The following is a 26,401-nucleotide window of genomic DNA, read 5'->3' as shown; positions in this document are numbered from 1 at the left end:
CATCTCCAAGAACCCACCTGCCAGGTTTCGCAAGTTGTGTAGCTTTAAATCTGCTTTCCAAGATTTGATCTGCACCAACACTGTCTAAAAAGGATAATACTGTAGCTTAAGTGTTATGAATTTTTCCTTTCAGAGTTTTCTCTCTTCCTATCTTGATGATGTCAACTCTGTCTTGTGGTCTGGTTCCTGGGAGCAGATTTTTAGTCCAAAGGTTACTCCCCAAGTGTGTCTAGCCTGAGAGCTTTGGCAGCCGGTTCCATCATGGTGGCCATTGCAATTTGCATGCATTTGGACATCCACCAGCAATGATTTGTTAGTCAGAGGTTAGAACTGGCTACCTTTTCCTTTCTCCTCATCCTAATGAGCTCCAGTGCACTGAGGTCAGTTATATTGCCTTTACTGCCCCCTGCCTGAAATCAACTAACTTAGCACAAATGAGCAATCAAACGTCAGTTTTACATGCTCTCTGTAACTTCGGTAGCTGGTTGGTGCATATAAACTCTAAACCATTGAAAAGCCTGTCTCTCTAAATTTCAATAAAGGAAACTGTAGTGGAAATAAGGCTTTAGAAAACAATTCTGGCAGCAACTTTCCAGATTTTTTTTAATACTCATGAGATCTGTGACTTTCTTAGCAAGCTCTCTTGAAGTTTTGAGGTAATTTATGTAATTGCAACGAGGCAAAGTGCCTGAAGAGAATTCTAAACATAAACAAGGAAATAAATACTTGTACAGTATTGACGGATAGGAGTGTGCCATGAATGAGGAGTAAAGTTTAAATCACCTTAGTCATACCTGCTCTCCCATTAGAGAGATGACTGGTGGTGGTTAAACCTGAGGTTTCAATGTCTCAGACAAGGGGAGAGGTTGAGGAGGAGAATTCTTCATGGTAACCTCAACTTTAGTGAACCGAACCCCATGCTGTTGGCATCACACACACGATCACAAATCAGCTGTCCAGCCAACTGAGCTAAACCCACACCATGAATGAGGAGATAACAAGGTGTAGAGCTGGATGAACACAACAGGCTGGGCAGCAGTGCAGTAGGAAAACTGACGTTTTGGGCCTGGACCCTTCTTCTCCATTTCTGAAGCAGGGTCTAGACCCGAAACGTCAGCCTTCCTACTCCTCTGATGCTGCTTGGCCTGATGTGTTCATCCAGCTCCACATCTTGTTATCTCAGATTCTCCAGCATCTGCGGTTCCTACTATTTCTCTGAATGAGGAGTTGAGGTTCTAGAATGTAGTAGCTCTGCCTTTATCTCTGGGCAAGCAAGTGAACTTGCGGAAGGGAGAGGGCGTGTCGGGCTTACCCTGCTTGTTGCCAAAAAAGGGTCTAGGCCCGAAACGTCAGCTTTTCTGCTCCTGAGATGCTGCTTGGCCTGCTGTGTTCATCCAGCTTCACACTTTATTATCCTATACTTCTGGCCTAGTCCATTTAAACACTATGGCACTGGTGAGTTAAGAATTGATTATTCCCATGGTAACGATCTCCAATGTTCTCCTAAATGATGCATTAGTACGACAGGTTTTGAGCTCCTCCTGGGCCAAGAGAGATTTGTTTAAATATCGATGAGAATGTGTCAGTCATCTGCATGGATCCTGCTCACGCAATGTTGCCCTGATTTTAACCCTCAGCAGATCTTAGTCTCACTGGACAGTACAGTGAAAATCAAGGCCAAGTATGTTTGTGTTGAGAAAAAGCCCATTGCCTATTGTTTTTTTGCGATGCTTACTGTTTTTGACAAAAGGATTTACTTTGTATTAGTTCATCTGGCAATGAGCGCCCATGTTTGCTGAGATAAAAAGCAGTTGAGAATTAACCAAGCAATATGTTTTGCAGCTATTTGTGCAGTATGCGTAAATATCAAAGGAAATTTGTGAACTTGGCAACAGCAATGTAATAAAGATAGGCCAAGATAAAGAATAGGAACTGAGAAGCCATTTAATAGAACTGCATTGAATAAACTATGAAAACATTAAGCCTGTCATATTTATTGATGTGGTGCAGCAATGCTGTGGTAGACCTTAGAGGTTTGACAGGGGATGTTTCAGAGGAAATATTTTGCAGACTTGCTTCCTGTAACCTTAAAGTGACCACATTGTCTGGTGCATCGAATAAATAATGTTTTATGCTGAATTAAAAGGAAAACTGCCTGCTTCTAAGAAAGAAAATAGATGATGTTATGCAATTATCAGCTGCCACAAGGTGTTATTAATGTTATTGGCTATATGCACACTTCACATTTCTAAACATGAAAGAAAGCCAAAATCCCAATTCTAGACTTTGAAACATAGTTCATTTTCTGCACGTTTATAAATATTAGATGTTATTTTCAGAATACGAATATATCGGCTTCACAGTGAACAAGAAATTCACCATGATTACCTGATTGTGTAAGCAGGAGAGTTGAACTGCAGGCCCACTGTCAGTTGCACAGAACTATAAATGGCTCATGGGCTTCTTCTCAGCCCCTTGGCTTCCAGATCCCTACACCTAGTCACACCTTCAGCTTACCAGGACTTCTCTAATTCCTAGCTCAGAGCCTGTTATCGCAGCGCCTTTTCAGGATGAAGCTGCTTCTCCCTATAGCCAAGCCCAACTCACAATCCTGTCATGTAGCTTACCCTTTATGGCCATTCTGGGTCCAGTTGTTTGTTTTTTATGCCAGACCCGGTCACTTCTAATGCACACTCCACAACTCTGCAGTGCGTTATTAATGATCAGGTAGGCCAGTCCCTTTAAATGTTTAAAGGAAAAAAGATTGTGAATACTCTGTCAATCATACTGCCATTATACACAGATGCCTGAGACCTACCTGGAAATGGCATGTTTGCCAAATCCAAGAAGTAGCTAAGTTTGGGTTTTTTAATAATCTGAAAGCTCTCAGAGATGTGGATTCTTGCATCTCTCTTCTTGGTGGCTCACCCTATTGGTGCAGTTCTGCATGATACTCCTGATGCTTCTTATTCTTATATTCCATTCACAGTGCATCTCTCCACAGTCACCAATGGTGAAAGTGTGTTTATGGAAGCCCTTTACCGGTAGCCAGTAAGGTTGGCAACCCCAGCTGGGGCCAATGCTGGACATGTGACTGTGTGTATTATAATCCAGTCACATCTCTGAATGCTATTGAATCTAAGAGTGAGTGAGTGGGAAACCCCAAAGAGTTGAAGCTTTTTACATGAAGGAAACTTGAGGAAGAAACTTTATTCCATCAGTACCAAGTCATAACTCATTGAAATGGCATCCATTAACTAATAATAACTGTGACATTTGAATTCCCACCATTACCAATAATAATCCGTATAAATCAGTGAGTTATTATAATAGGTAGTCATAGGTGTAACCCTCCTACACAGTGTCAAGAAAAGTAGATGTTCCTAAAATTATCTGTAATATAATACACAAAACAAATCTCTGGCAAGGTATATAGTAAGACTAATTAAACCAGAACTCCCACTGACATTTATAAACACCTAAAGTAAACAGACCAATTTCATTTGGATTACAGCCTTGTAAGTCACTCAGCTTTCTATTATTCTCCATTCAGTGTACCACACTGAGCACATAAGTGGTTATAATTTAGATTTTATCAAATACCAAGTGTTTTTTTAAACACATGACAAAGGTAATTGCTAAATAATTATAGATATTGCATTAGCTATTTCATTGATGATTTTCAAAAAGACAGCCTCTGAGTGAGTACTACGACACCCCTGAATTGTGTTAGTTTACATAGTTGGAATAAGTCCTAAAAACGAGAAGCTTAAATGTCAAGAGGTTGTTTTGGTGAACCACAATTATTTCAACTACTTTTGTTACTGGAGAGCAACAATATTATTGGCAGTTTCTAAGCTAGGACTTTAAAGGGAGAATATGCATCTGGCTGATTTGTATCTCTTTGTGGCGCATAGTGGCAGTCGGAGGTTTTGGATTTCCGGATGAAGGAAAAAAATTATGGTGTTAAATTGACATGGCTTCTGATTAAATGACCACAGTTCTATGAATATTTATAAGGATAATTAAAGATTTAGGAAGTAATATCAAATAAATTAGTAAGCTGAATAAAAGCCAAGCAGTTGCTTCTGGAGTGTTTCAGAAGCAGGAAGGCAAGATCTGAAAAACGTACCATAACATTCTAACCAAACTGAATTCATTATTTAGACATTTGAATGCATTTTATCCTTAATTGAAATAAAATGAATTGTAATGTGGTTTAACTGTTAAAGCATTCTGCTTTTGTGATGCTAACCTTGTAGAGTTCCTGTATATTCAGCAGGGTAAGAATTAAAATAATCTGTCCCCAGTCTTTCTCCCCCATGACAGTTAGTGTTCTTTCCCTAACCTGTTTACTGTTTATTAAAGTCAGGTTACTTTCCTCCAAGCCCTTAGGTGAGTAGAATTACCAAATGGAATGGAATGTGCAAGGAGAACAATGAATGAAGGGATTTCTATTTGTCCATTGTCACAAATATTCTTTGTGTTGTAAAATTACACAGTGAGTTGCTTAGATCTGGAATGAATGATTTGGAAGAGTAGTAGAAGAAAATGGATTACTAAATTTTAGAAAAGAACTTCATGCAAATTTGCAGGAAAACCATTCATCAGGTCTTTGGGATTGAGCAAAAGAGTGCAACTAGCTGGAAAGCATTTTCAAAGAGGTGGCAAAGGCAGAGTGGGCCTCCTTTGTTAGATTATTCTGTGGTTCTTATAGATCTAAACCCTGATTAGAAGTAGCATTTATTGAACTTTACAGCGTTGTCCTTCTGTCAAATAAGCTGCTGCACTACATGATGTCATCAATTGAACAGTGACTGTCTTATCATTTTTGGAAAGCATTAAATCGTATTTCTGTTTAAAACAAAGCAGTATTGTCAAATCTCAGGAGGATGGAAATCATAAAGAGCAGTTATATGTTGTGTAAAAATGAGAATTTCAATATGCAGCAATGAATATTATTATCAAAAATGGCTATAATATCACAATGAAAAGCAATACGGCTGAAAGCATATGTTTCAACTTGCTGAGTTTAAAAAGTACAAACTGGCAACCTTCCATATCGTGAGACAGTGGTTTGCACCTTGGTATTCAACACTTCGATAAACATTGCGTGATTTGGCTCAGGAACCACACTCTGGCATGGTATTGCTGCAGATGAAGACAGAGAGCTGAAAGATGCTTTCTCTGTAACCGCTTCTGTTGTATCTGAATTTTCTGTTTCATCTCTTCTGATGGCCTAAACAGTCAGCCTTCAGAGGTCCCAGATGTTGGTCACTGACTCTCAGGTGTCTGTCAATGTCCATTATTTTCATGCCTCTCTTGTAAGAGTCCTTGCCGTGAAGAAAGGGACATTGAGCTGGTTGTGGTCTGTGGCCAGGTTACTGTATGCAACCTCTGAGTATAAGATTAATGTGGCTGAACTATTGGAGACATCATATGTTAATAATGGCTGTATGCTGATAGAACGAGCATTCTCCAGGACTTATGAGTTGGTGGTCTGGTCCTGCCAAAAGAATCCAGAAATGCATCTGAGACAGCAAAGGTGAAAACTCTTCAAACTGTTTGCCTGTCTAACATATGTTATCCAGAATTGAGTAGTGTAGAAGAATGAGGAAACAAACTCGGTGGATGTATAGTTTAACTGAACTGTTTCGATTAAAATTGGATGTGCATTGTAAATAATTTTTGGCAGTAACAGTCAATTTCAATCTGCTCATGCAATTTCTAACACTGAGGATTTTCATTTACCCTTAATTCCTCTGAGGGCCCCCAGCATCAGAAATGCCCATCTTCAGCCAATTTGATTCGCTCCACGTGATATCAAAAAATGGCTGAAGGCACTGGAAACTGCAAAGGCTGTGCACCCTGACAATATTCAACAATAGTACTGAAGACATGCTCTAGAATGTGCTGTGCCCAAAACCAAGTTTTCCAGTGTAGCGACAACATTGGTAACTACTTACCAATGCGGAAGATTGCCCAGATATGTCCTGTACACCGGTTCTTCTCCAAGCCACTCACCATCTCGACTTGGAAATATATTAGTGTTTCTTCAGTGTTCCTCAGTCAACTTTCTGGAAGCTGTTCCTAATGGCAATGTGTTGGTATCGTAAATGAACTGCAGTAGTTCAAAAGTGCAGCTCACCATCACCTTCTGGCCCAGCCAGAAATGCTCAGATCCTCTCAGTAATCTTATACTCTGGCATAGTGACAAAAAACATAATACATCATTGTCTATGCTGGAAAGTAAACAGATCACTTCTTAAATCAACTGCAAAGGCCTTCATTTGCCTCGTTTGGAACTGATACATTCTTAGCTGTAAAGACTTAACAAGTTCCACCTTCAATTCTCAGTTTTGCACTGAGTAAACTGATCTTCTTTTAATGTGTCATGGCATATGGGAATCACTGGCGAAGCCTGTTTTAATTGCCTAAATCTAATTGTTGTTGAGAAGGTCGTGTTGAGGTGCCCACTTTGAAACACTACAGGCACATGGTGATGGTACAACCACAGTGTCACCAGAGAGCGATCTTCAGGATTTTGGTTCCAATTACACTGAAAAGACAATGATCTGAATCTCTGACAAGGATGTAGTTGGCTTTGGTACCCTTAGGCTGCTCAGTTAGTAAAAGTTCAGCCAGGGTTCTTTCCTGTTTGCCATTCACTGATTAATGTTGGAAAGTATGTACATGTTTAGATGTCAGATGGGGGATAGAATCAGATATAGCTATCATGGTTGAATTGCATGTTCTCACTTGTTTATGCAAGTTGACAATGGTCACTACAGCAAGATGCCAAAGCATTCTAACTCAGCAAGTTGAAGTTCTTCACTGTATTTTACTGTATTAGTCACTGTAAAGTACACATAACTATAAAACATTCAATGAATGATGTGCAGATACCACCTGACAAAGGAGTTGCACTGTGAAAGCTTGTGATTTTAAATAAACCTGTTGGACTAGAACCGGGTGTCATGTGACTTCTGACTTCATTCATTCAAGTGCGAAAGTGAAAAAAGTTTAACTGATGGCCACCAATTTTAGAAAAATAGACAAAGTTGAAAATCAGAGAGGAGAAGCATCTCAGCAGCCCCTTTGATCTCCAGGGACCATCCATTACAATGCCCGGAGGAACCGACTAACAGGCAAGATGCTGTACCATCTCAAGGCTGCTTAAATATGCAATAAAAACCAAAAGAACTGCAGATACTGTATAAATCAAAAACAGAAATTGCTGGAAAAGCTCAGCATCTGTGAAGAGAAGTCAGAGTTAATGTATTGCACAGAATCCCTACAGTGTGGAAACAAGTCCTTCAGCCCAACAAGTCCACACCATCCCCCTATTCTTGGCATCCCTGAACACTATGGGCAATTTAGCATGACCAATCCTCCTAGCCTGCACATCTTTGGACTGTGGGAGGAAAGCAGAGCACCCAGAGGAAACCCACACAGACACGGGGAAAATGTGCAAACTCCACACAGACAGTTGCCCAAGGCTAGAATCAAATGCAGGATCCTGGCTCTGTGAGGCAGCAGTGCTGACCACTGAGCCATTGTGCCATGTCAGGTACAACCCATCCTCAGGGCTGGTGGTAGCTAGGAACATGCTGGTTTATATGCGGAAGATAGGGGGTAAGGAGTAAATGATAGGTGGAGATAGAGCCCAGAGAGAGAAGACCATTTAGACAAAGGAGTGGATAACAAGCTGCCTTGGAGGCTGAATAGCTACTAATGGGGACTATTAGTGACTAACAATGCTTTGTGTGTCATAGCAGACTATGTGATAACATGACCTAGTGTTTGGGGGTTGGGCCTAGGCCATGGGAAAGTTCAAGCCCTAAAGTTATTGAACTCGATATTGAGTCCTGAGAATTGCAGGGTCCCCAAGCAGAAAATGAAGCATTATTTTTCCAGCTTGTGCTGAGCTTTGCTGGAGCATTACAGGAAGTCTGAGACAGTGTTACTGGCTAGGGAACAGGGTACATCCCTCAAAAGATGAGATATGATCATTGGGAAGCAAAAGGTAAGACATAGACAATAGGTAAACGTGGAATTTACCCAATATGATGCATATACATGGAGAGCAACATTTCATGCTTTTATCAACCAGTTCTGGAATATCACCTCACATAACATTCATTTTGATTATTGATGCTTGACTACTAAGTTATCACAGCAGATCCTGTTTCAGGAATGCAGTGCTTATGATCCAGCCATTAATAACCTTTAATTATCTGACAGGTTGGCCATCTTTCAATGATGTGTTGGATTCTAAAGCAATAACACAGGTTGATGACTTCTCTCATGGTATGCACAGGATTGAGATCAGTTGCAGTCATGTAAGTTTATTACTTACTTCCATTCACGTACCATGTTTCTACAGTTTCCAAGTGTTGTTAATGTGGATAATTCTGCTTGTATACCATGTTCCCACAGTTTCTGAGTATTGTTCAACTTGGACAGTTCTGTTTTTGTGCCAGTTTCAGTTTAATTGATTCCAGGTTTGCTTGGAAGCCCATTCCTTTACTCTGCAATTTACAGATCACATTTTATAGGAAGGAGGATTATTCCAATGTAGAAGCTTGGAATAGTAAAAATGCCCCTGATTACACAAAATCTGTAGATTAGTGAAGCTATGCAGCATGAGAAGGTCCCAGTTTAGGATCCACATTGATGGCAATTGAGCACAGTCATAGAAGAATCAGAATTGATCCTAGTATAGAGAGGGGACGGCAAATCTCATTCTATCCAACTATCCAGTGATCCCCGCTCAGAATACATACAAGAACAGATTTGTTCAGATGTGTTGCTGTCGTTGTCATCAAAGCACTTTCTCTCAAATTTTGTAGCTACCACTTGGACAGAATTGTGGAATGTGAGCCAACAAGGAATCAGTGTTCTAAGGACAGAGGGGAGAAAATAATTGAGAAATTCATTTTAAAACTGAGAAAATATGTGCTCTAACTCTAGTACAATTTTTTAAAAATCCACTAATAAATTCCATCAAAATTGAGAAGTAATTTATTCATCATGTACAATTAATGTAAATGGATCTAATAAACGGACTTGACTGAAATTGTCTGGGGATTGCAACTCTAGATTTCAACTAGTATAAATATTGGCAATTAAGTTCCTGAGTCTTAAAAGTTGAAAGGGATATTGGGGCATGGTGAGAGCCATGTCTCCAGGGTAGCAGGAGGAGAATTGACCCTAGCAATCAGCTGATGGTCCAGCAAACTAACAGGACTTGAGAAAGGCTTCCTCCCTGTAAACAACTCAGAATCCTTGCCACAAGCACACAGTCTGATTTCAATGTGTAATATGCATGTGATGGTCTGACAGGCCTCCTTGTGTGTACAAAGGCAACGGTTAAACCGGAGAACTTTAAAATGAGATCTTTACTGGTTCCTGTACTAACAGACAGACATATGCTGTTGTTTCAACTTATTTTGTTCTGAACTTTGCTCAATGGTTAGTACATGTGCACAGGTATAATTTTTTTTCTCTTGAAGTCATTCAAAATGATCAAGTTGTGTATTCTTGCGTTAATGAAGCAAAATGTATTTTTTAGAACTTGCAATCACTTATTAAATTGCTAGAATACTGTTTAAGCAGGGTCAGAAAAAGCTGGTATTAAAAGGTTGAAAGGTGAGATCAGAGGGACTATTTAGATGTTATCACTAGTTTACTACCTTGTGGTGAGTAATGCAGAGAATAATGGTAATCTAAAATATCCTTTTCGTTACAAGAAAGCAATTACTTTTGCTATTTCATTTTAGTGTGGTGCACATCTGGGACACGTCTTTGATGATGGGCCCCGTCCAACTGGTAAACGGTATTGTATAAACTCTGCCTCATTATCCTTTATACCCACGGGCCAGAACTCAACTGATGAAGGCACCGATCCTGCCACATCTGGCAAGACTGAACTCTAGGCTACAGAAGGCTGATGGATGGAGTTATTACTTCCCAAGCCCAAGCTCCAGGGACAAATATCTTCCTGTATTTAAAATAATAAAGTAACAAGTTATTTAAATACACACAAGTAAAGATCTTCCGTACAAAAGCACTGAACTTGTTTAAAATGAATATGATTATCCTTGTAAACTTTCTTCTTGCAGGATGTAGATTGTAACAGAGTAGGTCAATGTGATTGGGTTTTTAAAATGTGGGAGTTCTCCCATGTAGCATAGGAAATCCATTGTACTGCTCCAGAGCAGCATAGCATGGCACAGGGCAAGCAGGAAAAGCGAGGTATTAGCAGTTTCCTCATCATGTAATTTGGAGACTGCCAGGAATGTTTGACAATGAAGTGCAGTGGCAAAAGAAAGAGAAGTTCAAGCTTGGGTCATGCTGTCCTAAGCTGACAAAATCAGGAAAGCTACAGGATGTTATAAGTCTGTGTTGAACATCAGAATTAAAATTATTTTCGTGAAGTGACATATATTTTCCCTTATCTTTTACTCAAAACTTGTTTTCAATACTATTGCCTTAATAAAAAAATAGTAATATGGGTCTAATGTGTGTGGCTCCGTGTTGCGCAATCTCACTGGCTGACCATAGGTCAGTTCACTTACAGCTGGAATGTGTCAGGAGCACCTCAGTATATCTGGTTCCATTGTTGATGGTCTGCATTTTGAAAAAATATTTTCAGCACTTTATCTCGAGGAGTCTCCTGAAGTAGGGGTCAGATTGATGGAAATGGAACATGCTCAGATACTCTACATGCTTCATTCATTGCAAAATATTTCAGGGGACTGAATCCAGTAGAGAGCAGGCTGACATTCAAAGAAGGATTCAAACGTCACCTCTACAGAGTCTCCACCTTTGCGCATGCTTGTGTGAGGATGAAATCATTTGTGTGTGTATTTGGGAGGGTAGGTTATTCATGTTGGAATTTAAGGGAGTTGTGACTTCCTTACTCGCCTTTAACTAGTTTAATGATCCTCTCAAACATCTAGACACTACCGGCGATCAGTGCTAAAACATCAACCTTTGTAATATTTTATTCTGATCTACCCAGGGATAGATCTGGAAACACCTTGTAATACAGATTGGATAGAGATTCTTAGTGATTCTAATAAACGTTGCACTCTCTGGTTTAACAATCTCGATGGTCCAACATCCGCAGTACCATTCCAGTTCCACTTTTCATCCATTCTAAAGGCGCTGTTTCAGTTGTAAGGTCATTATAGTGTACATGCCCAGTCTACCCTCACATGTACTTGAAATACACAATTTAAGAGCTCAAGTACAGTACTTGGCTGTTGTTCTCATAGTTGTGTTTATTTTTCCAACGTGAACTCACTCAGACTACTTGTTGGAAGATTCTGGAAAGAAATACATTTCATTGCTCATAGTGGATGGGACAGGCACATGACATAAATTGCTTCAACCTCCCACAGGTACAAGTATCACTGGTGCCATTTAAAAGCATCTATGCTGTCCCTGGTAAGTGACCTACTGCGGCCCAAGCTGGCAAAGGCTTAATCCTGGGGCTGCCAGATTATAGAGGCACAACCTCTCATGCATAGCACACTGTAAAACGTTATCCTGCAAAGAGATATAGGCATGAAGGTCACAAAGGACTTGTGAAGAATGAGATTCTGAACATTATGTTGAAGCCACCAGGTGCACCAAGAACAGCCTGAAGATGCTGTGGAAAACATTGCCTGTTGCAAGCTTTCATACAGGAGACCTTTTAGTTAACAAATATGGCCACGGCATTACTAACTATACTTTTGTCTTATTGAGCCACAGGACAAGGGTGTCTCTGGCTAGGTCAGCATTTATTGCCCAAAGGCAATTAAGAGCCAATCACATTGCTGAGGATTGGAGTCACATGTAGGCCAGACTAGGTAAAGAATGGCAGTTTCCTTCCCTAAAGGACATTAGTGAACCAGATTGATTTTTCCAGACAATTGATTCATGGCCATCAACATTATCTTAATTCCAGATTTATTTTTAAAATTGAATTCAAATTTCAACATCTGCCATAGCAGGATTTGAACCCAGGTCCCCAGACCATTCCTGAATCAATTGTCCAATGATAATACCATTTAGGCCTTCCTTATGCTCTCTACAAATATTCAAACACAATGTTGTCCAACATTTTGTGTGGTTATGACCCCCTTGGCAATCTGTGCTCATACTTGAGATTTGATCTTTACATGTCTCCATCTTGATAAGAAATGAAATGTCAAGTAAAAAGTGAAACACAAATAACAAAACATGTGATTTACATTCATTCTTCCTTCCCCCTGAAATAATCACAGACAATCATTCAACATTTCCTAAACATTTGAGTTATTCTATCATTTTACACTGGGGACAATATTTCTACAATCACATTATCATTTCCAGCAATGTGAATACTATTTATATTAAATTGTTGAAACAACAGACTCCACCTGAATAGTCTTATACATTGAGTTTTTAAATTTTTGATGACTGCTAGTGAATAATGGTCAGTGTAGATTAATGTTCCTGTGTTATCATGTAAGACATGGTGTTAACAGTGATCCAAGAGTCAATAATACTCCCAAAATATTTTTATTTTACAATAGAGGACTTCCTCTGATACTAGTTTAGTTTCTTAGAATATTTTCTGTTCTATTCCCAACTCATCATTCTGTAACAAAACTGCACCTACTTCTAAATCACTGGAGTCAATTGCCTTGCTAAATGTTTTGGAAAAATCAGGGGCAGCCAACATTGATTAATATATTAAGATTACCTTCAGTTTCTCAAAATGCTGCTTGGCATTCCACTGACCATACCACGTCCTTTTCTCTTTAATAAATTTGTCAAAGGTATAGCTATTATGCTGAAATTATGCACAAACCTCTGGTACAACCCGTACATTTCCTAAAAAACTCAAATAAAGGGATAGGGTACGGAGGTTGGATCTGGGAGGGGTGATGCTGAGGGTCAGGGAAGACTCAATGGGCCAAATGGCCTCTTTCTGCACAGTAGGGATTCTATGATTCTACGGCTCTATGACTCTAATTTCTCCTATCATTGTAGGAAGTGACCTCAACCATGTAGTCCATCTGTTTTGGTTAGGTATGATTAAGTGATTTCCAATATGTACTGAATCTGTTTCCACCTGGGCTTGTTATCTGGGTTCAACAGACAAGGTTGCTGTTCTGTTGGTATTGACTCTGCCACAAGCACATCACATCTAGTTAATATAGTAGATCTAGCTGTATCTCTACAGATAACTCATCTTTCCTATGTAGTCCTCCCATTATGTTCTCATACTTAGAGGAAAGACAATGTGTAATTGACAATTATTTTTAGCATAAATTTCTTGTGCCATACCTTTCAACTTAACCTGCATGATCAATACAGTTTTGCTCTGGCCAATTCATTTACCTCACTATTTTCTCAAAGCATATAAAGAATGTAACCATATCTTTTTACCAAATTTCGGTAGGGCCTGCAGAAACATAAACACTTCCTTCCTGGACTTTAGATTGTGATTGGATTCTCCCTCATCAAAAACTGTGTCACCATTAGACATCTCCTTTATCAGCTGTAGCACGATAACTGAATATGACCTGATCCTGATCTGTCACTACCCCCAGCAACTGTTCTTCCTTCTTTTTCCAACAAACCCAAATGCTGTGCTCACACTTCAATTATGTCTGCCTTCCCAGCTCAAGCCAACAATTTCACCCCAACTTGCTTGCCAATTCAATTAACCTGGCTTTTTGATGTTCACTTGATTGCCAGGGGCAATTTTGCCACCTGCAGTACACTGTTTGCAATTTCCAATGCCATTTCACATTTGTGACACAGAGCCTGGTTATTGACTTTTATCAATTACTGATACCACACCTAATTCCTCATTATGTTTATTTCAAAATAATCTTGACCAAGACACACCTGACTACTTGTTACAATCCATTTAGGAAAGGGTGCTGATACACAAGTCTCATTCATCCCGGAGTCATTGTTAAAATTAAAATTTAATCAAAATACACAAAGCCCCAAATTCATCCAACTGATGCATTCAGGCTTACAGAAAACACTGACCAAGTTTTTGTACTTAATAAAATCTACTCCTTACTATAAATGGAAAAATTCTAACCACAGGTAACCAACAATGAATTATCAACATAATAAAATGTGAGGCTGGATGAACACAGCAGGCCAAGCAGCATCTCAGGAGCACAAAAGCTGACGTTTCGGGCCTAGACCCTTCATCAGAGAGGGGGATGGGGGGAGGGAACTGGAATAAATAGGGAGAGAGGGGGAGGCGGACCGAAGATGGAGAGTAAAGAAGATAGGTGGAGAGGGTGTAGGTGGGGAGGTAGGGAGGGGATAGGTCAGTCCAGGGAAGACGGACAGGTCAAGGAGGTGGGATGAGGTTAGTAGGTAGCTGGGGGTGCGGCTTGGGGTGGGAGGAAGGGATGGGTGAGAGGAAGAACCGGTTAGGGAGGCAGAGACAGGTTGGACTGGTTTTGGGATGCAGTGGGTGGGGGGGGAAGAGCTGGGCTGGTTGTGTGGTGCAGTGGGGGGAGGGGATGAACTGGGCTGGTTTGGGGATGCAGTGGGGGAAGGGGAGATTTTGAAACTGGTGAAGTCCACATTGATACCGTATGGCTGCAGGGTTCCCAGGCGGAATATGAGTTGCTGTTCCTACAACATTACACGTTGAAACTCTAACCCCCTTTAAAACCTCTAAACAGACATACAGACAGGCACAGACAAACAAAAGAAGCAATGATATAAGTGGAGGGAGGAAAAAACTGGACACACAGTTCAATAGCACTAACCTACAAGTTTCAGTGAGATGTTCTGGTTACCTTCCGGAGATCTTCCAATCTTTGATCTCCTTTCTCCGGAGACATAGGGCAATTAGTATAGTAACTACAAAGTGTCTTAGTTACTGGTTAACTGCTACAGCTTACAGTAACTGGTGGGGAAAAAAACTGGCTCTCTCATTGTAGAGAGGTAGAGGCAACAATTTGTTCCTCCAGCAGTCTGGAGCTTCTCCCACTGAAATATTCACATTCAAAAGCTTTTCAGCTGCCCAGGTACTCAAAGTTGTTGTCAGGCTGATCACCTTTGGCATCCACACCGGCTGCAATTGCACAAACCAATCAGCTACCTGTTGCCTACTTAATCTTACTCTGAAATTATACCCCAATGCTATGCCATCCTTTCTTTCTTCCTCCATCGCTTGAACAAATCAGCAGTATAAATACAACTCACACGAGCTTAGCTTCATTGGTCACTCCAAGTCACACAGGACCTTATCAACACTGGGTTACAGAAGATGAGAGTGAGGTGTAATAGATCATAACCGATTTGGCCATGATGCCAGCATTTGAGCTTCATTATGGGAATGAACTGCAGCCTCTGTTCATTTTGTTTTTGCACCCTTTTGCTGACTGTAAATAACAGCTCATGTTTGGAATTGTCCAATTGTTTGCCTGTATGAGAAGTTCCTCTACTGTGACAAAGTGCAGGTCTTCTTTGGGAACTGGGGACAGAATAGAAAAGTGACCCAGAGAGGGCACTTAGACAGGATGTAGCTTTGGACAGGTAGACCCTGTGGCCTGCTGGTAAACCAACTAGATTGAGAGAGAGGAACTGTATACATAAGAGGATGTCAGCCATGCTGTCTATGCGATGCGAGCAGCATGGCTTTGTGGCTGCTATGCCTTTACACTGCCAGTAAGGAGCAACCTTTTAAAGATGACATGAGCACAAGGATACTAGTTTTCCAAGGAATGTATAGCAAGTAGTGACTTGTTCCAGAAATGATGGGTGGTGGAGTAATGATAGAATCAGTTGAGAGAGGCACCATAGGGATGGGGTAGGAGTTAATGAGGTGAATTTGGTAAAATGCAGCAAGAAAACTTGTTATATCCAGTGGAGAGAAACCCTCGATGAAAGTCAGCACAACTGACACTTAGCCTGAAAATACAAGACTCATTGATATGGCACAGGAACACCACTTCTCCCTTGGGAGGCTAAGGAAATTCAGCATGGCCATAATAACCCTCACCAACTTTTATCGATGCACCATAGAAAGCATTCTACCTGGAAGCATCATGGATTGGTATGACAACTGCTCTGCCCAGGACTGTAAGAAGCCATAGAAAGTTGCGAACATAACCCAGACCATCACCCAAGCCAACCTTCTATCCATTGATTCCATCCGCACTCAAAAGGTAGCCAACATCAAAGACCCTTCCCATCCTTCCAATATCTTCTGTCAAGCAGAAGATACAAAAGCTTAAATACATGTACCAACAGGTTCAAGAACAGCTTCTTCCCCGCTGTTATCAGACTTCTGAATGGACCTCTCAAAATTTAATTCTAATGTTGTTCTTGCTTATTTTGCACCTTCTTTGCATCCATAACTTTGCATTCCTTGATTTGTTCAATCACCCTATGATCTTTGCATGATATGATCTGCCTGTACTGCACGCAAAACAAAACTTTTCCAGTTCTTCAGTCAAATCAAATCAAGATTCAGCCTGCAGGAAAAAAAAGTCACATCACTGTAATCACGTAAAAATCTCAACAAGCAACATCCAGTTTCTCAAAATTCCATTCCTGTGCAAAGTAACTTAACTTTGATTGGTAAAAATGTTGGAATTTTAACTTCTGAATTTTGATCCCTGGATAAAAATAAGGCCCGCTTAAGTCAAAGTCTGTGACTTCGTTTTCAGTAGCTTTTAAAGTTTATATTTGAAATTAGATGCTGACAACACCTCTTTCCTCCTTTTATTGGTTAACAGGGCAACAAATATTTTTTCCTGTCTCCAGAATTGGTGTTAAGCAGAGAAAATATCTCTTAATACATTAAAAAAAGTTAAAATAAAATTAAGCTTTAAAATATTTTCTTGTTTTCAATCAGAAGTGCTGATACATGGAGGTAAAGTTATGAAAGTGCCTGTCCTATTGGCACCTTGCCCAAAGCTCGGGTACAGTTGTTCTCCGATATGAAGCCTCAAGCATAGGAATATTCTATAAAGACTCCCTACACAGGCCGATTAGCCTAAGCTTGGTAGTTGGTAAAATTCTAGAATCCATTGTCAAGGATGAGATTTCTAAATTCCTGGAAGTGCAGGGTCAGATTAAAACAAGTCAGCATGGTTTTAGTAAGGAGAGGTTGTGCCTGACAAACCTGTTAGAATTCTTTGAAGAGGTAACAAGCATGTTAGACCAGGGAAACCCAGTAGATGTTATCTATCTAGACTTCCAAAAAGGCCTTTGATACAGTGCCTCTTGGGAGACTGCTGAGCAAGGTGAGGGCCCATGGTGTTCGAGGTGAGCTACTGGCTTGGATAGAGAATTGGCTGTCTGACAGAAGGCAGAGAGTTGGGATAAAAGGCTCTTTCTCGGAATGGCAACTGGTGACGAGTGGTGTCCCGCAGGGTTCAGTGTTGGGGCCACAGCTGTTCACCTTATATATTAATGATCTGGATGAAGGGACTGGGGGCATTCTGGCAAAGTTTGCCAATGATACAAAAATAGGTGGACAGGCAGGTAGTAGTGAAGAGGTGGGGAAGCTGCAGAAAGTTTTAGACAGTTTAGGAGAGTGGTCCAGGAAATGGCTGATGAAATTCAATGTGAGTAAATGTGAGGTTTTGCACTTTAGAAAAAGGAATACAGGCATGGACTATTTTCTAAACGGTGAGAAAATTCGCAAATCAGAAGTGCAAAGGGATCTGGGAGTGTTGGTCCAGGATTCTCTAAAGGTTAACTTGCAGGTAGAGTCCTTAAGAAAGCGAATGTAATGTTGTCGTTTATCTCAAGAGGTTTGGAATATAAAAGCAGCGATGTGCTTCTGAGGCTTTATAAGGCTCTAGTTAGGCCCCATTTAGAATAATGTGACCAATTTTGGGCCCCACACCTCAGGAAGGACATGCATGTCCAGCGGAGATTCACACGGATGATCCCTAAAATGGTAGGTTTAGCGTATGATGAACGGCTAAAGATCCTGGGATTGTACTCATTAGAGTTTAGTAGGTCGATGGGAGATCTAATAGAAACTTACAAGATAATAGAACATAGAACGTTACAGCACAGTACAGGCCTTTCAGCCCTCGATGTTGTGCCGACCTGTCATACCTATCTGAAGCCCATCTAACCTACACTATTCCATGTACGTCCATATGCTTGTCCAATGACGACTTAAATGTACCTGAAGTTGGCGAATCTACTACCGTTGCAGGCAAAGCGTTCCATTCCCTTACTACTCTCTGAGTAAAGAAACTACCTCGGACATCTGTCCTATATCTTTCACCCCTCAATTTAAAGCTCTGCCCCCTCGTGCTCGCCGTCACCATCCTAGGAAAAAGGGTCTCCCTATCCACCCTATCTAACCCTCTGATTATTTTATATGTTTCAATTAAGTCACCTCTCAACCTTCTTCTCTCTAATGAAAACAGCCTCAAGTCCCTCAGCCTTTCCTCATAAGACCTTCCCTCCATACCAGGCAACATCCTAGTAAATCTCCTCTGCACCCATTCCAAAGCTTCCACATCCTTCTTATAATGCGGTGACCAGAACTGTACACAATACTCCAAGTGCGGCCGCATCTGAGTTTTGTACAGCTTCACCATAACCTCCCGGAACTTGATCCCTCTATGAATAAAAGCTAAAACACTGTATGCCTTCTTAACAGCCCTGTCAACCTGGGTGGCAACTTTCAAGGATCTGTGTACATGGACACCAAGATCTGTCTGCTCATCTACACTGCTAAGAATCTTACCATTAGCCCTGTACTTTGCCTTCTGGTTACTCCTATCAAAGTGCATCACCTTACACTTGTCTGCATTAAACTCCATTAGCCACCTCTCAGCCCAGCTCTGCAGCTTATCTATGTCTCTCTGCAACCTACAGCATCCTTCGTCACTATCCACAACTACACCGACCTTAGTGTTGTCTGCAAATTTACTAACCCATCCTTCTACGCCCTCATCCGGGTTATTTATAAAAATGACAAACAGCAGTGGACCCAACACCGACCCTTGTGGTACACCACGAGTAACTGGTCTCCAGGATGAATATTTCCCATCAACTACCACCCTCTGTCTTCTTTCAGCAAGCCAATTTCCAATCCATAATGTGTGGCTTAGAAGGGGTGGACGCTAGGAAGTTGTTTCCGTTAGGCGGGGAGACTAGGACCCATGGGCATAGCCTTAAAATGAGAGGGGGTAAATTTAAAACTGAAATAAGACAACATTTCTTCAGTCAGAGAGTGGTGGGCTTGTGGAATTCATTGCCGCAGAGTGCAGTGGAGGCCGGGACGTTGGATGCCTTCAAGGCAGTGATCGACAAATTCTTGATCTCAGAAGGAATCAAGGGCTACGGGGAGAGTGCAGGGAAGTGGAGTTGAAATGCCCATCAGCCATGACTTAAATGGCGGAGTGGACTCGATGGCCGAATGGCCTTACTTCCACTCCTATGTCTTATGGTCTTACTACACAAAGAACAGCAACTTCAATAAAATACAATAAATGCCAAGGGGAAAATACTTTCAGAAAAGATTAGAAGAAGGATAATTAGTTAAAAAGGAAGGTAGTGAAGAGAAATTGATCAAGTTTACAATAGAATAGCAATCTTGTAACTATCATGTTTAATACCCTAATATTGAGTATCAATAAGCTGCTTAATCATGAAACACATCAGAGCTTTATTTGCATATTTACCCTTACTTGGTGGCCAAACTTGTTTATTTTCCCAGTTGGGTAAATGAACAGAGATCTGTGGCTCATTGGTTGAAGTTCGGGGTTGGAAGGAGATTGTGGATTGGGGTCAGTTCTAGTAGTCTGTCAAATTGCTGGCACTACGCAGTGCTGCCAGTCAAGCTCACCAGTTTAATCCCCAACTTTGTGAACTCCAGTTAAGAGAATTTTAATAGTGATTATTTTACCAAATTGGTAATCTGAATGTCTGAACAAATGATCCAGTGACGTAAATGCAAATTTCACCTTGGAAGCTGGAAAATGTAAACATTCGATTCATTAAATAAAAACGAAACTAAAACTAATATTAGCTACCATGAAACTACTAGATTGTTGTTCACAAATGTCCTTCAGGAAAGAAAATCACTTGTGCTTACTCAGTCTGGTCTGGGTTAGCTTATGCCAATGTGTTTGATGTTTCCAGCTCTCCGAAGTGCCCTAACAAATCACTGTTATACACAAATAAGTTGTTCACCATGCCCTTCTCAAGGACAAATAGTGAGGGGCAATAAATACCAGCATGCCAGCAATGAATATCTCATGAATAAACAAAAGTAGCACACAACACATTATGCTGCACATTTACCAGGTTAACCATTGAGACACTTAAGTAACGATGTCTGGTTAATTTATGTATGTATGTTTATGTCCCATTCTCCCTTGTCTTACACTTAGGATCATTTCATACCACAGAGGATTGCAGTAGTCATCATCCCATGCTCAGGGTTACAAGTTATGTCCAATAGTGGATCCAGCAATTTTTTGGTGGTAATGGCAGAACAGCTGCAACTTCAATGAACAACAGTGGACGATCCTTCATGAAGAAGACTTGTGCTTCTTTTAAGTATACATGAGGAAGGCAATGGGAAACCACCTCAAATAATCTATTCCCAAGTTGTAACTGCTCATAGAAATTGAAGATGGGATCATTCTATAAGCAACTGATAGAAGCACAAGTCTAAGAGGCACAGGGAAATCGTCACACCTGCCTTTTGGAAGTTACTACTACCTCCTCCTGTCTTAAAGGCATTCATTCATTCCTAGCATCTGGTTCCTTGTTGTTCCTTAAGTGTTGATATTGTCTCAGCATAATATTCAACTACAACAAGTGTCTGTGCTGAGGAGAAGCCTCGCATCATTCTGAGTCCACGCTTAGGCATTTCCAACAGAAAGGACACTGTATTAGTCAGGAGTGAAACTCTGCTGGATACCAAGATCAATTCTGGTATATCTGCCATTACCACAGCTGAGATTCATCAGATATGTGCCACTCACCTGTCTTCCATAAGGTACACAAAGGATGTACTTACACGTTCTATACTGTGAATTTGGAATTAGCTGATTAAACTGGCCATGCCGACAATATCCAACTCTTAGCATTTCCAAGACCTAACTATTGCCTCCTTTCGATGCTTGCTTCAATGGTAAGCATAGTTGAGGCAAACTTTATTATGAGTAAAATCTGAAAATAAGGGGCTAAAACATCTTGAAGTTTACTCATGTTATTAATAATGAAAATAAAATTTAAAAATTGTATTTTGAAATACATAATATGACTATTCCATACAAATAATAACTGAAATCATTTTGGTACAATATGGAGGAAAGGTGATTGCAATTATGGGTTCTGTAACAGCACAAAGTATTTTCCTTCGTAGAAACGTGAAGAGAAGCTGATACCAGAGGATGAAACTGTCAATATATTTGCTTAATATCTGTTGCTTAAGATTGTGCTCACAGTTTTCTCCAGGCAGCTCCTGTAAGATATCAGGAGGTCAAAATGTCTATAAATCAGCATTTGGATTTTGAGATCAGGATTAAGAATGAACCAAAGAGGTGACCTAGACCTCAAAACTAAAAGGTAAAGCAAAGGCACCCAAAATGCTTCTAATTAATTTCTTGATTCTTAAACGTCCTTTTTAATGAACTACCTTTCACTCTAATCCTGCTAATGAGTTATTTGGAAATCTGGAAATAGTTTTATCAGGAATGCACTACACATATGTATATAAACATGGACTATGTGTACATCATATCAAATGTTAGACCATATCAGTAATGTGCTTGCATCCTAATATGGCCACATGGCACTCAGCAAAATTATGCACCATATTAAGTGCTAAGGCTTGTCTGGAAGGGTGAGGGTGGTTTGAAGCAGGATGAGAGCTTTAACCTGAAATGGTTGATCTATTCCTGTAGCTGATTTGATTAAGTAGATTCCAAAAACATAGCAGCAAACACCACTCAATTTCTACACGAAAGTGTTGCATAACTAAACAGTCTATTCAAAAACTAGTGTATTTTATAATGTGTTGTGAATAAAATTATTTTAAGTATTGTTTAATGTCAAAGACTGTCAAGAGTTTGCCTGGATCTAAATATACAGCCCTGCCAGTCAACATGATAGTGTAGACAAGAATAATTAACTCTTTCTGTGCTGAATTACCGTAACACTCCCAGAGGTTAGTTTCTTTACATTACCAAAGGAAACTTTTATTTTTCTAAAGGATTTGTTTACAGATATGTAAAATGTTTAGCATTTCTATTAAATTAAAATGTTTGACATTGCCTTGTTTGTTAAGTTGTAGCAAAAGTGCTAGCCCAAGCCTCAAGAGGTTAACATTTCCTGTACCTTTTAGTAATTCATTCTCTAGCAATCAGTATCTTTGTCACTTTGAAGATTTAGGTTGTTTAACCGTTTAAAAGAAAGCAACCCTGCTAACAAAGTACATGTGATACGGCATGTGTGGTCTGTGTACCAATGGTTTATTTGTGGTTGTTTGTTTTCCACCTGGAAATGATTTCTGTGACATCACATGACCTCAGGTCATTTGGGGTTACAAGCAGCACCACCACTTTAAGCTTATTAATTTTCAGTACTTTTGTTTCTCAACCACATTAACTTGTGATACAAACCAGATATATGGCTCATGAGCTGTGGTTTTCTCCAAAAAAAATAAACTAACTTGTGACATGCAGAGCTAAGTAACCTACAAATCTTTCACACTGTGGCCTGTGTTCTTTCTGACATCATTCAGTGCTTTGTCTCTCAGTAAACCACAGTTCCTCAATGCTCTATACTAGGTTTCACTGAAGCATAGCATTAGGACTATGGATTACAAAAATAGCAAAGCTCTGTGTGTGTTATGAGCAAATTTACTCATTGGGGACTTTCATCGTCCACTTAAAGTGCATCTTCTGTTTTCATTTATGACTGAATGTGATTATTATCAGAGTCAGCTGAACATTTCCTCCTGTAAAAAGCAAAATCTAATTTTGTTGTATTTAAGTTTTAAATGTGAATAGAGCTTTTTAGAAGCACAGTTTTCAAAATGTCTGCAACATAAAGTTTAGCCAGTCAAATACAAGACAATTTTAAATACAGGTAATAAATACTTGTGCTCTCTTTAGTACCATTTTATAGCTCAGGTCCCCATTACCATTTAACAAATGCCTCTCCCTCTGGTGGACAAGACTGCAGGTTTCATCGTAGATGCAACCGATTCCACCTTGGAGCTCGCAGCCAGGTTGTGCAGTTATATGCAGCAAGATACTGACCCTATATTTTCTCGTTCCTTCTGAGGTGTAGCACTCAACTACTGCTTGGAGATTCTGTCACGTGATCACCAAAACATCAAAAATCACTCAAGTTCAGCCATCTAACAAGACTGTTTTAAAGTATGGAATAGTCCAACCCTTACATGAAATCAAGATTATTGGACTACCTTTTCAGTTGCTAAGTGATTCTGTTAAAAGCCAGAGACCAGGCTATTCTGTTATCATTTTAAGATTTGCACGAATGGGATCTGCTTTTAAGCTTACGTACCTTTGTTACAGCTATTTGCAATCATAGTAAACCACCCAACCATATTTTGTGTCATAATTTACATCAAATTATCCAGCACATTAAAATAATGGCAACATCTCCACGGGAGACAAAAATACAATAAACCATTTTTTATCTGGAGGGTCTTTGATAACTATCCCTACAAAACATGACAATTGCATCAAATGAGAACATTATGTCTGCAGTATCACTTCTGAACAATCGTTTTGCATGGCCCACTTAAAAGTAAACCCAAAAAAGCTTTTAAAAAATTATTACATTTTGACAGATGCTGTGAAAACCATTGAAGCTGTCATTTGTGCAAGTAAAAATATGGCAGTAGGGCCCCATGTGTCCTTGAGACGGTAGTAATAAATAAATCTGGAGTTTGTCACAAGTGCGAAGCGTTCACATTATTTACTTTTTGTCTTCTATTCAAGGGATCTTTCTATACCCTGTTTATCCTTGAATTTACAAACTAAATCAATTATCTTTTAGTCATTCTGCTTCACACAATAAATGGAGGTCAGAGCTTTGATGATTGTGAAGGTCTGAACCTTAACATTTGTAATGTACAACAGCCAGACACATATGGCTACATTTGTGGTACACAGTCTGAAGGTCAGAGATAGCAATCATTAAAAGTTCACTTCTCTGTTAAAGTTTGTAGATCAGTACTTGCACCTCCACCTTTCATGGATAACTCTCTTATTGATTGACACTGTTTTGTTTGGCATACAATGGATACTGCACTTATATTATTTCACCATTAACTGTTTCACAGCTTCTAAGGTATATTACCAAACTTCACACAGCTCAGTAGAAAAGCAGCATCCTACAGGTGGCTGAAGACTGTAGTACAGCATAAAATTCACAACATAAACATCAAATGTTGGTTAGAAAGCATATGGGAGATCCGCAACTTGTGGACACCAACTGCAAACAGAATTTTGTTTGCAATATCAAGACAATCTAAGGGCCAAGCACTCAAGAGTCGACCCCACTGAGAGACAAGCAAGGACAGAGGTCTATCAACTATAGGGAACCAAACAGTGCTCACTGGCGAGAATACCTGAAGACTTCCTCATCCACGATGTGTCTTCATCTCAGACACCCTCAACTCAATTTCTTAAAATCCCATCTGGATCAGCCTTGGAATTATTCCAGGAAAAACCAAAGTTGAAAAGGCCATTCAAAGACTGAAAAACAAGAAGGGATGGGACAAATGGAATCCATACCGAAATTCTAAAATATGGCAGAAATATATTCATGGCAGGGCTACACAACTTCATGTCTCTCATGGGGAAAGAAGGGGTGCTGAGATAATGAATATATGTTCAAGAAAGCCAACAAAAAAGATAAATGGCTCTGAGCTTAATATAGATTTTAAAACTCCTCTGATGATCAATGCTTTTAAGGAGAATTGACCAGTGATGATATCTGTACAAAGTATGAACCTGACTGGATTTTCTTTACTGGCATAGCAACGATCAGGTTTCTAATCTTGTCAGATAATTAATTCAGACCTACTCTTACAGAGTTTATGTCTTTGTCCATGCCTTCATTACTTAGTCTTGACTGTTCCAAAGAACTGCTGGCCAACCTCCCACATTCTAACCTCTGTAAACTTGAGGTCACTTAAAACTTCACTGCCCCCAGTCTTAACCCACTCCAGGTGCCATTCACCCATCAACTGTGCACTTTGGAATCCCCAGCAACACTCATTTTAAAATTCTCATTCTTGACTTCAAATTCCTCTTTAACTTTACTTTCCTCATCTCTGTAATCTCCAACCCCACAACTTTCTGAGATATCTGCACTCATCTACATTTCTACCTTTCTTTCCTTCTTTAAGACACTCTTTGAAATCTACCTCTTCGTTATCTCATATAAAAAAAGTTTGGCCAAAGTGCAGAGCTGGATGAACACAGCAGGCCAAGCGGCATCAGAGGGGCAAGAAAGCTGATGTTTCAGGCCTAGAACCTTCTTCAGAAATGGGAGAGGGGAAGGAGGTTCTGAAATAAATAGGGAGAGGGGGGAGGTGGACAGAAGATGGATAGAGGAGAAGATAGGTGGAGAGGAGACAGACAGGTCAAAGAGGCGGGCATGGAGTCAGTTAGGGTAAGTGTAGGTGGGGAGGTAGGAAGGAGATAGGTCAGTCCAGGGAGGACAGACAGTTCAAGGGGGTGGAATGAGATTAGTAGGTAGGAGATGGGGGTGGGGCTTGAGGTGGGAGGAGGGGATAGGTGGGAGGAAGGACAGATTAGGGAGGCAAGGATGAGATGGGCTGGTTTTGGGATGCATTAGGGGGAGGGGAGATTTTCAAGCTTGTCAAGTCCACGTTGATACCATTGGGCTGGAGGGTTCTTAAGCGAAATATGAGTTGTCGTTCCTGCAACCTTCGGGTAGCATTATTGTGGCACTGCAGGAGGCCCAGGATGGACATGTCTTGTTTTATGTGGTTTAGAGTTAGTAAAGTGCCTTTGAATATTTTAATACACTAAAGGTGCCCATGTAAGTTGATGCATACAAATAATTATTGTTACGGTCAATCAAAAACCTGCATTATCCTTTGACATGTCTAATTTTGTTGGTTTACAATGTTTAAAGAGTAATAAATGTGATGACAATTAAATAATTAAAAATATGTATGGAGAAACTGAAGAGCCAGCTATTATAGCAAAACAAATCTGTCATGTTCTAGTTACCATGAAGAGTAGCATGGAATGTTTCTGAAAGGGCACTGTCATAACCAGGCTGCTTTTACAACTAACAAAGGTATTTAGTGACAAGTAGACTGCAGCTTTTTCTGTGGATTTCAATGCGCTCACTGTGGGTGGCTCAAATTAACATAGCC

At 40.1% G+C, this 26,401-nt stretch overlaps 1 protein-coding gene across 3 annotated transcripts in view; it reads left to right on the top strand.

Moving 5' to 3' along the window:
* Window positions 1-10,443, top strand: part of msrb3 (methionine sulfoxide reductase B3) — a 128,000-nt gene extending 117,557 nt beyond the window's left edge. For all 3 annotated transcript variants that reach the window (XM_048548280.2, XM_048548281.2, XM_048548282.1), the window contains 2 exons: window positions 8,245-8,342; window positions 9,783-10,443. In XM_048548280.2, the coding sequence (XP_048404237.1) occupies window positions 8,245-8,342; window positions 9,783-9,938 (254 nt within the window). In that variant the 3' untranslated portion in view covers window positions 9,939-10,443. The remainder of the gene's footprint in view (window positions 1-8,244; window positions 8,343-9,782) is intronic.
* Window positions 10,444-26,401: the final 15,958 nt, after the last annotated feature.

The sequence above is a fragment of the Stegostoma tigrinum genome, chromosome 18, assembly GCF_030684315.1.
Source record: "Stegostoma tigrinum isolate sSteTig4 chromosome 18, sSteTig4.hap1, whole genome shotgun sequence".
NCBI lineage: Eukaryota > Metazoa > Chordata > Chondrichthyes > Orectolobiformes > Stegostomatidae > Stegostoma > Stegostoma tigrinum.
Note: the sequence above shows the minus strand (reverse complement) of the source record. Positions and strands in the feature narration are given on the sequence as shown.